A 13252-nucleotide genomic window follows, 5' to 3' on the forward strand; every position below is an offset into this window, starting at 1 on the left:
TGATGCTCAGATTCTCTTTGCATGCATATGCATGCATGCACATGCATGCGTGCACACACAGAGGATTAATCCAGGAACTGGCTGTAGATATTCACTGAACCTGGTAGCTAGTCCCCCCTGGTCTCCCAGTTGCCTCATTCATTGCCATATGAACAGACCTGTCCACTAGCTGGATGAGGCCTATAACCTTAGCAGTAGCTGACCCCCTGATGTTACAGTCTTTCCAGCAGCTCCTCTCTCAGACACTCCAGTCTCTGCGACAGCTGGCTCTTAATTTACAGCCAGTCAATACCCAGCTCTCAAACATCAGTCCTTCTCACTGTAGTCAAGCTTGATGCTTGCGGGTGATTACACACATATCAGTGGTATGCCCTCACACAGAATATGCATGCAGTCTCGTCTCTTTCATTTGCCAACACCTCAGGCACATATGGAGCCCTGTGGTCCCTTCCCCAGTTGCTGGCACTGAGGCTTCCAGTGTGTCTGGTCTCTGCAGCTGCTGGCTTCACAAACACGTGGATCCCTGTGAGTCATTCATTCAGTGTCCAGCTGTGGGCAGTTAGACTTCCATACACACACATGCATGTAGAATATAGACACCCCTAGCATGAAAAATAGTTATGGTAGCTGGAAATGGAATTTAATTAGAAGGCAGGATGGACTGGTGATCAGGTGCAGGGCATGACCAGGAGGTGCTGTTTACATGTGACTGGCCCATTTTCTTCCCCCAGTTGTTTTTTGGGTTGTTTTTTTTCCCCTCTGTTTAGCCATGCTTTTCATCTGTAGGGTGCCTTGATGCTTCCCTCTCCCTGCCTTTGGTTCTTCTCCATGATATCCCATAATAAGTCTTGCACAATCGCCAAATGTTTTTTCCTGGCACCTGATGGTGAGTTGCACTACCCTGTAGGCAGTGACGCCCTTTGGTCTGCATGGAGACCTGGAGAGCCTCTTCTGTTGACCCATCAGAGTGTCACCCTGAGACCAAGGGGCTGATGCTTTCAGTGGCAGCCCTGGGAGGAGCCAGGAAAGGGGCACCCTTGGCTCAGTATTAACTGAGGTTCCTCTGCCTAGGGTTGTGCCTTTGTGTTCCTTGGTGTTCGTGGAGGTGAGCCTTTAATCCTGTAATTTTAACAGCTTTGATAACTTGAGATGGAGTAATTGCAAATGTTTGCAGTTTATATTCCCCATGGAGGTCAAACCAGTGACTATGGAGAAGCAGTTAGTGAGACTGCTGTGTGCTTTTGAAAATCTACCTTGTTCTCCCACCCTTTAAATCATTCAAACAAATGGCCAATCCCTGAGCAGATGGGCAAGAGCCAAACTACTGGGGGATAGTGGGAAGGTTTGTAAGTTTGTAAAGTCTGATCTCACTATAAGTCTAAGAGAGAGCTCTTTGGAAAGCTTTGTTGGTTTTTTAGAAACAAAAGGTGCTATTAGAGTTACAGCTGCTGCTGCTTTTTTGAAAAACAGGAAGTTTTCCAAAGTTTTGTAATTACCATTGCACTTGTCTTCATCTTACAGTACAACAGGTGATACATCTCGATCAAATCTTTTTGAGGATGCTATAAGTGCACTTGGTAAGTGGAGTGTTTTTTTAATGTAGACATTATTTTGGTGCAGCAGAAACAAATGACGGATTAGCAGATATTGACGTTCTCCTCTGTATCTGTCATTGTTAAGTTATAATCAAAGTACTCTTCTTTAAGACCTGAAGTTGATACCTTAGAATCAGCATCAAGAACTTCTTTACTGAAGAATGTTGCACTTCATATAGTTTTATTGTGTAAAAGGAGAAGATCCTTATAATTCCTGTTTTCTTTTTTTCTCCGATTTGCCTTAATTTCTCTTCAGTTTGAAGTGGCTTGAATAGAAGACTGGATGTAAATATGTATATACTTTTCACCTTTGCTTCCCAGCGTGCAGGTTTGATAAAATGGCTGCCTTTATTACTCACATGTTCCAGCTTTGACAATACTGTCTTTTGACACATTTAGATTAGATAAATTCAGTGCTATCTGGGTTGAGGAATGAATGCTTTTGTGTACTTACAGATAGTTCACTTTTCTTTTGACAATTCAAATGTCTTTGTTTATCACTGGAATAAACAGGGTAAAAACAATAGGTAGGAAGTTCTGCCCCTCATTTGCGCTGATTCTGGTAGGTAGGAAATTACTAGGCAAATCCACAACTCCTTACTCCTACTTAAATTTTTCAGAGGGGATTTTTTTTTTTTGTGTGTGTGTAGCATTTTAAGGCACAGCAGTAAGGGGGAGGTTGGTTTTTGGGGTTTTTTTTTAGTTTGTCTTACTTGTGTAAACATTAAGCTGCAACTTGGTACAAAGAGTTACGCTGATTAAAGAGTTTCACTTACATTTTTGTGTAGAGGTGTGTTGATCTATTGGAGGCAGGTGTTGTGATTAAGCAGCCCCGGGTGATTTAGGAGCAGCAATAATGTTTTATGCACATTGGTGGTAGCCACAAGGTTTAGTCTGTCTATTTGCAGCTTAGGTCTTGTATTATGACATACTGTTGTAGGCTGAAGAAATAGATGAGCTGAAATAGCTTATAGATACTGTAGGAGACAACCAGTGAATTACCATAACATTTTTGTTATGGAACTTCCAGAGAAGCTGCAGGCTTCATGAACCATTCATTGTACCTTAGTGGCCAAGATCTGGGCATCACAAATACACATGTTAACAATAATGGCCAACAAGTTTAATTACGATGGTGGTCCTCATTCAGTTAAATTAATAAAAAAAAAAATAAATTAGAGAATTAAAAAAAAAAAATCTTTCAATGTGAGCAGCACCTCACTGTACATTTTATATGGAAGTTCTCTGATTGGTATCTGTTACAGTAAACCAACGTGTCCCTAACAGTTTGGAAATACCCAGGCATTGAGTGTAATTTCCTGGGTAAGCATATTGCAAGGGTTAGATGCCAAAAGAATTTCAAAGACAATAGGCATGAACTCTATAGTTCTTTTTCTTTAGACACTGTCTTAAAAGGAAGTTGCTTGCGTAAATATATTTAGTGTTGTCCTAAGTAGGATCCTAGGCATGCTCTTACTATGGCTTCGAAATTACATTGTCTGAAGATAATTGACTTCACCTTAAAAGCAGGGTTTGATTTCTATGAATTTGCTTTTGTTTTCAGTTAGATATGCTGACTGAAAACCCATGTGGCTTTGTGTGCTACATGAAGATCTGCACGTCTTGCAGTTCCTGTGCAACCGTATCTTTCACTGGAGCAGCCTAAGCTTTATTTAGGGCATGGGACAAGAATTACTGTGGGGAGTGTGATAACTGGAATTTGAAAGTTAATTCAGCTTTAAAATGTTCTTTCAAAAGACTAAACCAAAAAGCAGAATCAGTTCAGCATTGACCTCACAAACATTCCCAGTAGCACTATGTAGAGATAGGCTCTATGTCATGACACTGATAGTGTTCAATTCCTGAATTATTATTCTTGGTCTTATTTTGCATGACTTGTGTAAGTAGACTGTATATGAAGTATATGTGCCTAAATTCACAGTAATTCCTTTTCCTTCTTTGGCTTTTAATTATGGCTTATGTGGCAGTCTGTCCACAGCAAGTTGACCTTTTTTTTCAATTATTTTTTTTTCTGTACCAAATACCTCATACAGTTCTAGTCTCTACCTAGCTTATACTGAAAGAGCACTACAGAAAGGTTTAAGTACTAACTAATTAGATCAAAAGGTGTTCTGTCTGCTGTTTGCCTTGATTAGTTTGTTAGCTAAAACAAACTAAACAAGCTAAACTAGAGCTGTCAAAGAACATGAGCAGTAAGTTTAGCAAAATCATTGTGTTGGGACAGTTGTTGACTTGGCTTTTTTGCTTGTCTGAAAATATGTACAGAAATACGTATCTTTAGACTGAAGTTTAGGGGATTTTTTCCCTTTTTTTTTTTTTTTTTAATGTCTTTGAAAAAATGAAGGTAGATGTAAAATGATTGATCTTGTAGTTGTATATGTAGACATGAACTTACCATTCCTTAAACTCAGGTCAGCACTATCATTTTGAGAACTGAACAGTAATACTCAAATTAGTCAAGGGTTATAAATACATTGTTTATGGATAATGCACAAGTATGCTTGGGCTAGGGCTGTTTTATAATTTTTTTTATTGAGTATTTTGCCTTCAGTTGTAAATCCACTGACTACTTAGAACCATCCTTTAAAAATCAAGCAATGTGGTTAGGTTAATGTTAGCTTGAGTTAAACACCTTCTCCCTAAGGGAATAAAACTCAAGGTTTTGTTTGGTTCTTCTAATTGTGACTTGTCTTAGCACAGTAGCTCTAACAGCATTTGTTTCTTCTATTTCTTTAAATTTGTTTGGTTTATGGTGACTGAGAATTATTTAAATCTCCTGCCACTAACTTGCTAGTGTTAAAGTCAGTAGTAGGATTCCACTGAAATGAGGAATACCTTTATCCAAGGGAGGACATGGTATTTTAACACCTGGGGTTTTTGGTTTGGTTTGTTGCTTCCGTACACACACACTTCTGGTTTTGCGTGGGAAGATAACCTTTAAGAAATTACTTAATTAAAATTTGTAATAGGATAGTTATTTTTTTGAATTTTGTTGAATTTGCTGTCTGCATTTAAGGAAGGGGAAAAAATGGGTTATGAAAAGAGATAGTAATTTTCCCTACAGTACCATTAGTGTAGTGATCAGTTGTCCTTCAGTTGCTTCATACATAGTGTGTTTACGCTTTTCTTTTGCTAGTTGCAGGTATGGGCCAGTTAGTCCATTTATGCTGTAAGAGGTGGTGGATTTGATGTGATTGATGTCTAGTCAAATATACATGGATTAAATGAGATAACTTGTTCTCATCAACCCTCATTGAGGTCTCAAGTCATTTTCCTAGACATAACTTTGAGTCTTCTGCCTGACTTGAGTTGGTCCATATTAAGTTGGTTAAATTACTTTGGTCATCAACAGCAGCAACATGGAGCAATAAACATTTGTAACTTGGTTGTCACTATTTGTCATCTATCTAACCATAGCACAGTGTAAAGTCTGCATTTAGAAAAACCTTAATGGCTAAAAGTTTCCAAGGCAGATTTCTGCCTAGAAAGTTAAATTTCCAAATTTACACTGGAGGAGACTTGTCTTGATTACATCAGGAATTCAATATTGAGGATGCCCTTGACCTTAGATAAAAGCATGGAGAGGGAATATTATTTCAATTAGAAGTACAGAAGTATCACAAGTGCTGCTTTTCTCAATGGAAGTTTGCGTTGTGTTTGTTACCTTCTACGATTCTAATCAATTATGAAAACACCAGAATATATTTGGAGTTAAAGTGACAGAACCATGGCAAGTTTAATACAAGCTATTCTTTACTCTTCAATGAATGACTTGGATTTGGGTAGAAATGAAATTTATCCATTGAAACTTTTTTGTGCCTTTTTTGCCTCATTCCCTTAATATGGTGGTCATGTTACTTCTAGTGACAGGTCAGTCCTATGAGAATATGGTGACTGAGATCATGTCAATGGGCTATGAACGAGAGCAAGTAATTGCAGCGCTGAGGGCTAGCTTCAACAATCCTGACAGAGCAGTGGAATACCTTTTAATGGTGAGCATTTTATTTTATCTACACCTTATTTTTCACTTTATTTTGTCCTCACTAGAGAATAATTTTAACTGTGATTTACTTGGTTGTTTTGGGTATTGTCCAAGCAGTGAGAGTAATACATGTTCATAGAGAAATAACAACTCTAAACAGAGCATCTGGAAGTCTGAGATTTGGATTCTGAGGGTCATAGTGTGTTACAGGAAATACTGAAGTCATCCCTAATTGCTTCTATCCCTACTTTGCTTTTATTCTTTGTTGATCTGTATGGATATGCATGTGAAGTATGTCCTGTTACCATGATAGTTTTAACTGCCGGTGGCTGGCTTAAGGAATGATTTCATCACATCTTGGTGACCGCATTAGCTGTATTTTTGTATTAGCATCTATAATGTCACAAAGGCCTTTTTGTGAAGGTCCAGTTCATTGTTTTTACTAGTAATGCACGGTGTTCTTGATAATAGATTTTCCAAACAGAAAGGTTTGAGAGGTTTTTTGGTTTTGGTTTTTTTTTTTTTTAAGCATTCTTAATTTAACTGGTGTTTTAATTTAAGCAGTGTTTTGGAGAAGAAACAGTTTCTCATTTGGTAAATAAAGTTTGAAGGGTGAAATGAACTTCATTAGCATGAGAAGAAATAGAAAAGTAGCCTCACTTTAATGGAAATCTTGTTGTTTTAGGGGCTTTTTTGGATTACTTCTCATCGTATACCGTAATCTGACAGGTGTATTGTAACCACCAGAGAGTCTGTCTGGGAACTTGTTGCTTAATCAGTATTTCTAATGTCTTCAGATTTCTCTGTAGCATACCATTTTTTCACTGATGTGCTTTTTCCTTGTTCCAGATCTGAACTTTATTAAACTCTTGAAGCTAGATACCTTGAACTAGTCCTTACAAAATATATGTGGATTGAATTTGTGATAGATTGATAAGAAAACTGGCATCTTTACCTCCAGTTACAAAACTTCCCTTTTGTTAATCGAGTTTTTCTTCGGCAGTTACAACTGCAAGTCGCTGGCATACTTGCTACTTACATTAATGATCCCAAGACTTTGTAGTCTGCAGTTTTTAAACAGACAACAAATGTTTTGAGTACATGAATGTAAAAAGTTCAGTTCTCATCTACTATTAAGCCAATGAAAGGTGATAAATATTGTCTTGCCATAAAAGCAAATGCAGTCCCATCTACCTGCTATTAGTCTGGAATATCAAGTGTCTAGAATATCAAATGTTTGTTTTTCATGCCTAAAAACGTTGATTTTACTGTTCATTTACTCTGTACATATACCATAAATCCAGTGCCTCCTCTAAGTGGTTTTTTTTTTTTGCCAATCAGGTACAGTGTGCAGTAATTGTACACTCAGTCTGGCATTTCCCTGCTCTACTTTATTTCTGTTCAGGAAGTCTGAACAGAAATAGAGCATCCCTATGATGGAGTTCAACACATGGCATATCTGCTAAATAGATTAAGTCTGACTGGTCTGAAGAGTTCATTTCTACTCCTTCACTAGGTCTTGTGTTTAAAGTGGGTCCTTCTGTTACATAAGCTGGTCCTTTTTTGTTTCATGTTATCATTTACTGAAAGTATCTTTCCCTTATTCTTCTGCTTCTTGATGGAAGAGGAAGTGGGGAGCGACAGTCTTGCTCTTAAGAGACTCTATTAGCTGGCAGACTTCTATTATCCTTCTAGAAAAATCCTGTTATTGAAAACTCTTTCAAGCTGTTCTTGATCTGCCAGGTCTAAACATGTTCCTTACCATCCTGCTGCATCAAAGAAGCTTTTTTTTGGTTAATAGTCATCCATTGATGACATTGTTCTTTGACCCTCTACTTTACTTACCTTCAAACCATCATCAGTGTTATCTTTTCTACAATCTGCAGAGTAGGATTAGGGTGTTGAGAGCTCTAAGTGTATACCACTGTCCTGGTTTAAAGAATCAGTACACCAGAGGTACCTATAAAATGTTAGAAAGAAAACGTCAGTAGAGTATCTCTACTTAACACGTAACTGTCCCTTAAATGAGACCTGAAAGATTCCACTTGTCCATGGTTCAGATTACAAGCTGTTCAGTTTTTCTGGCTTCATGGCTGATGATCTAGATGTAATCCTGTGTCCTTGAGCTGTGGCCATGGAAGGAGGTCTCAATTCCAAAAGGCACCATTGCTTTTTCTGTGCGCCAGATTAATCTTTGGAGTCATTTGAATTCAGATATCTTTTTGACCCAAGGATTTCCTAACCCTTAATTAAGAAGGAATCCCGTCTTTCCTCTAACCAGGCTGTTGGTTGTAGCCTCTTAGTTTGGAAATTTTTAGGAAACATTTCTTTACTGTGAGGGTAGTCAAATACTGAACAGGCTTCCTAGAGAGGTGGTTGATGCTGCGTGCCTGTCAGTGTTTGAGGTATTTGGACAATGACCTTAATAACATGCTTTAACTTTAGTCAAGCCTGGAGTAGTCAAGCAGTTGGACTAGATGATCATTGTAGGTCCCTACCAACTGGAACTATTCTGTTTTAAATGTGTACATTCTTTGTGCTGGGCCTGATGTGATTATTCCTCTGTGGAGAGCACTGTCAGCTAAAAACTGCGCTGGTGCTCAATTAAACAATTTTTTAATCCACCATAAGGTACAAAAAATGGCCCTTTTGCTGTCCAAGCAATATTTACATTCAAAATTAATTGTATGTGAATTGCTATCATTCTTTATTCTGTTGGATAGCTGTATGAACAAGATGCATACACTTCACTGGTCTTGTAAGATTACATTTGCACATAGTGTTGCGTATTTGGAGAGTGAAACTTCAAGCTTGTATTTAAGAGTTAAGATGCTGTTCAAGATGACAAATAATTTCAAAGTAAATTTGGTTGGACTAGTTTCCATAGTGCTTTCATTCAAGAGCAAACTTAAGGTTTAAACAAGCTTATGTTGTTTGATCTGGGCATGGATCACAGTCTCAGCATATGCCTGTGAATAGCTGAAATCAACCAGTAATTTCCTAAGATTAATCCAAGTTCCTATATTATACTTAGGTTCTCTGAAATTACTGATTTTATGAGACAATATGTTTAAGCAGTGCTCTGCAAGGCACTGATAAAAGAGAGTTACCTCAGTTATGTCATGAATGGAATTTTCTTCCTGCTCTGAAGAGGAAATACGTAGCAAGCTGACCAAGCCATATAATGGTAATGAAATGTCTGGCAGGGAACACTTGCATTTATTCCTCTGAGAGGCTTAAATGTAGACTTGATGATTAGGTGATTTTATACTTTCGATGCGCGTCTTATCTCACAGGTAAAGCAAAGTTTTGCCTGGAGCACTGTCCATTTCTCCGTTTTTAGATTCATCCTTTATATTAGCTGTGTATTTGTCTTTTTTGTTCAGGTATGGTGATAAATGTAGCATGTGAAGAATATGTTATAGCAGGATTTTTAATCTACATTACGTACCAGTGTTTTCTATGGTAGACTTGTCAAACTTCTTCATTGCCTGGTTACACTGAAGTTCTGTGATACGTTTCTACCCACTCTGTTCCTTATGTTTTATGATTCCCAAACTGAAGGATGCCACCTTCAAGGTAGGTGAAATATACCAATGCTGCTGCCTTTTCAGACTTAGCTGGATTTAATATGCTGGAAGACTGTAGAAAAACAGAATTTTTATTGCCATAGAAACTGAGTATTGTGAGGTAGAGGATCTTGTATCGTCTTGCCCTTTTGGGGCTGGGTTTAACATAGCTTCCGCCACTATGATTCTGTGTGTACCAGGGGATTTACTGCTCTGTAGCCTGCTTCTTTTGCGTTCCTGTCAGGCAGCTTCCTTTGCCTGTATCACCAGGATTTGTAGTCAGTCTTTCTTGGTATCTGTTCCATGCCAGACTGCCTAAATTCCTAGGCTTCAGGGAGGAGGATGGAAAGGACAAATTTGGTGCAGGACTTCACTGACAGTGGGGCAAGCATGGTTAGGGTATGAAGTTCGAAGGATTCCCATGCAGGACAAAGGTAATAGGGTAAGGTCTGTCTCTGTTGTATAACCCACATTCTAGTTTACTATAATTGTTCTTTTTCAGATTAGTCAATTTCATTCTCTTGAGCAATTAGTTCCTGTATAAAGTTTGTTTGCAAATGGAAAATAAACAAAATGCAAGTTAACTTTTTTAAACTGCCACTATTTGGTAACATGGAGGCCTTCACACACTTAAAATACCGTAAATGATATTTGTCACACTGCTGTGTTGAGGAAAGAGGTCCAAATAGCTATGTTCTTATGTCCCTTCTTAATTACTTGCCAGATTGTATGGCATCTATAACCTCACCTTAGCATCGTGTAGAACAATTCTGTTGCTGTAATGTAACTTTATTTGCGTAATACTATAACATAGTAACAGTATATTTAGTTTAACTTTTTCACTCGTATCAAATATCTTAACAGGATGCAAAGCACGTATTTGCTTATGGAGTAAAATGTATTTTAAACTGATGCAGTGCATACTTTACTACCTCACTAAGTAAACTACGTTTTCCTTGTCAAAAAATAAGTTACTCTTTTCACAGTATTCTCTTTCAGTTGTAAATGCATACCTATCACAGCATCTTGCTTTGTCTTTGCAGTGAAAGCATTAATGTGTTTTCCTTCATTCTTAAATTAAAAAAATTCATGCAGTAAAACAAGTATCTTTTAGCATTTTGTAGATAATTATGTGACCTGTGGCTTTAGGGCATACCTGGAGATAATCAGGCTGCGGCTGAACCCCCTCCAGCAGCAAGCAGTGGTGCCTCTCAGTCTTCAGCAGTGGCAGCAGCTGTAGCAACTATACCTACAACTACCAGTTCATTGGGAGGTAAGAAAGGTTATATTTGAGAGGATGTGATAAACACATGCATTTAAGCATTCTCTTCTTCAGGAAGTTTTAAGTTCCTGGTCCTTGTGAACTGATCAGAGTGAATTGGGTAAGAGATGTAACATGGAAATTCCAAGTCTGGTACTTGCTTGGAATTAATGGCTTGTTGTATGTGGATATATCTGGAATAAAGCCTGAAGCTTCTAAAAATGCTGTGAACTTGCACAATTCCTTTGATTCAGTATTCTGGATTGAAATGTAAGACCATAAATGTGGTGGGGATGGTGTTTTCTCTCACTTTAAATTCTGGCTTCCTACTTCTATGGCTAATTGCCTGTCAACTGACTCTATGGGCGCATTTACTGCTTGGAAATTGGAATATCAAGGGATAAACCTTCAATAACTCCATGAGGTGTAGCACCCGAGAGACCTATCCATGACCTAGGACTCTTCACTCAGCAATGCAGCACATGGGGAGAGTGTTGGTGCCTGCTGACGAGAATTCTCTTAAGGAAATATGTATATGAAAAGGAGCATAATCAAGGAATAGGAAAGGTCTGTCTTAGGGTGCGGCAGAGATAGTGTTCAAGGTACAAGGCAGTTTTAAACATGCAGGAAGTAGTGACAGGCACACATGACATCATCCATAAAGAGAGAATGGGGGAAATGGAGTATTTTGGACCACTTTAGACACTGCAGTGTTCAAGTCAGTACCTAAGTATAGGATATATGGGAAGGCAAGACTCACTTGAGAAGGTCAGAACTGATCTATTGCAGGAGGCAATAGATCTTGTAGGCGTAGAGACAAAACAGTAAACTGGATAGGTGCCTCTGAATGAGGTTACTCAGAGATGAAACATAAAAAATGCTGGAGATAAAGGACAGAAGGCTGGGTGAAAAAAAATGCGTTGTTTAACGTTAGTATGAAGGATTCTTGCTTAAAGCTAGAGTAAGTTAGCGTAAGGAAGTAAGCTTTTATATTGTTTAGTGAGGGGTATATTGCCCACTTTCATGTCTTGATTCCATCTACAGTTATGGTTTAGGTGTATATTTTATTAAAAATCTGTAACTTTAAAATACGAGCTATTTCATTCATTTTTCAGGACATCCACTTGAGTTTTTACGAAATCAGCCTCAGTTCCAGCAGATGAGACAAATTATTCAGCAAAATCCTTCTCTGTTACCAGCATTGCTACAGCAGATTGGAAGGGAGAACCCTCAACTACTTCAGGTGAATCTTGAAACAACAAAATAATCCTGCTAATTTTGATTTAGCTTTACAAGAAAGGGTTATGTTTTGTTAGTAGTAATGTGTTACTAACAGCTACAACGTTCTATTGTTGGCTTTTCAGCAGTTGTTGCTGTATAGAATGTGTTTTCTATGACATTAGAAATGGATCTCAGTCCCTTTAGAAGAGATGCAGAGGGATCAGGCAGAGGGAAGGGTCACTGCAACTGAACTGAAACATGAAGTTCCATTTCTTATAGTTAGATTTAATCACTTCTCTGCACTTTTTACATATTCTTTTGACTACTTAATTCACTGAAAATAAATATTCTTACTTGCCTGTTGGCAGGCTTAAACATGTTTTATTTCAATATATTTATTTCTTTTATTCTCCCATGCATCACAGCAAATAAGCCAACACCAGGAACACTTTATTCATATGCTGAATGAGCCAGTTTTGGAGTCTCGCCAAGGTTTAGGTGGCAGTGATGATGGTGCCAGCACTGGAGGACTAGCAGAAGCTGGAAATGGTCACATGAATTACATTCAAGTAACACCTCAGGAAAAAGAAGCTATAGAAAGGGTGAGCCTTTTTTATTTGAAATGTTGCTTGGCTGTTGCTGTAGGGTATGTGCTTAAGACATGCTTTAACTTTGCGTATACTCAGTAGATCTACATAATTTTTTGTATTTTATATTTGATATTTCATAGCTGTTGTAGTCTTGTTTCAAATCACATTTCTTCTTGCTTTATAGCAATTGAGTCTAAAAATCTTTTGAATCTGTGTTACTGAGAAGTTGTAGAGCCTTTTAAGTGATCACAACCTATGATAATTGGTGATTGAATGGGTTTCCCTCAGGAATGGGAACTCATGCAGTAATTTCTCTTGCAAAAGCCTCAGATGGTACTGTTGTAGATTGTGCTGTGAAAGACTTCCAGGTACCAAGGTGTGTCTGCATGAGCACTGTTTGTAAAGTACTTGGATAGTAAGAGCTCTCATAGTTAAGTAGATTAGTTGAAATCGCTACTTAACCCAGTTATTCGTCTATCCATGAGAATTAGATAATTATAGCTTTCTAAAAATGCAGGTAAACATGTCTATAAAAACATACTTGGAAGTGGTATATTACATGCATGAATACTGTAACACTGACTAAATACAGATTTGCATGGGTGGTAATGCCTCTGAGATTTTTCTTAGGACAAATTGCAACACCATACTTTGGTACTGTTTTTGTATATTAAAGACAGTGTTTTTCAAGTGCCAAAGCTAAAGGATATGTGAGGAAAAGAACCATTTTAGTATAGGTGTCAATTCTCTAGATCTCTAAGAAATTGACAAATAATAAAATTAGTCAAATAAAACTGTCCATGTACTTCTTCACAGATCATCCTCTCTAGTCTGCTGCATTTCCGTTAAAACTATTTTATGCAATAGAGTATTGCCTCTACAACCTGTTCAAAGGTTGTATGCTGCTTCAACTTTCCATGAAAGACACGCCTCAAAATTTAGGTGTCTTACTATTACAGCTGGCACATTCATGCTGTTTCTAAGTATGAAATTAAATCTAAGAAAGGTTAATA

General features: G+C 37.8%; 1 protein-coding gene across 3 annotated transcripts in view; it reads left to right on the forward strand.

The window, feature by feature from the left end:
* The window catches only part of RAD23B (RAD23 homolog B, nucleotide excision repair protein), a 36575-nt gene that overhangs the window by 20223 nt on the left and 3100 nt on the right, over window positions 1–13252 (forward strand). For all 3 annotated transcript variants that reach the window (XM_030512751.1, XM_030512752.1, XM_030512753.2), the window contains 5 exons: window positions 1522–1577; window positions 5481–5608; window positions 10317–10440; window positions 11544–11671; window positions 12075–12251. In XM_030512751.1, the coding sequence (XP_030368611.1) occupies window positions 1522–1577; window positions 5481–5608; window positions 10317–10440; window positions 11544–11671; window positions 12075–12251 (613 nt within the window). The remainder of the gene's footprint in view (window positions 1–1521; window positions 1578–5480; window positions 5609–10316; window positions 10441–11543; window positions 11672–12074; window positions 12252–13252) is intronic.

Source organism: Strigops habroptila, chromosome Z (assembly GCF_004027225.2).
Source record: "Strigops habroptila isolate Jane chromosome Z, bStrHab1.2.pri, whole genome shotgun sequence".
In the NCBI taxonomy this organism is placed as follows: Eukaryota; Metazoa; Chordata; class Aves; order Psittaciformes; family Psittacidae; genus Strigops; species Strigops habroptila.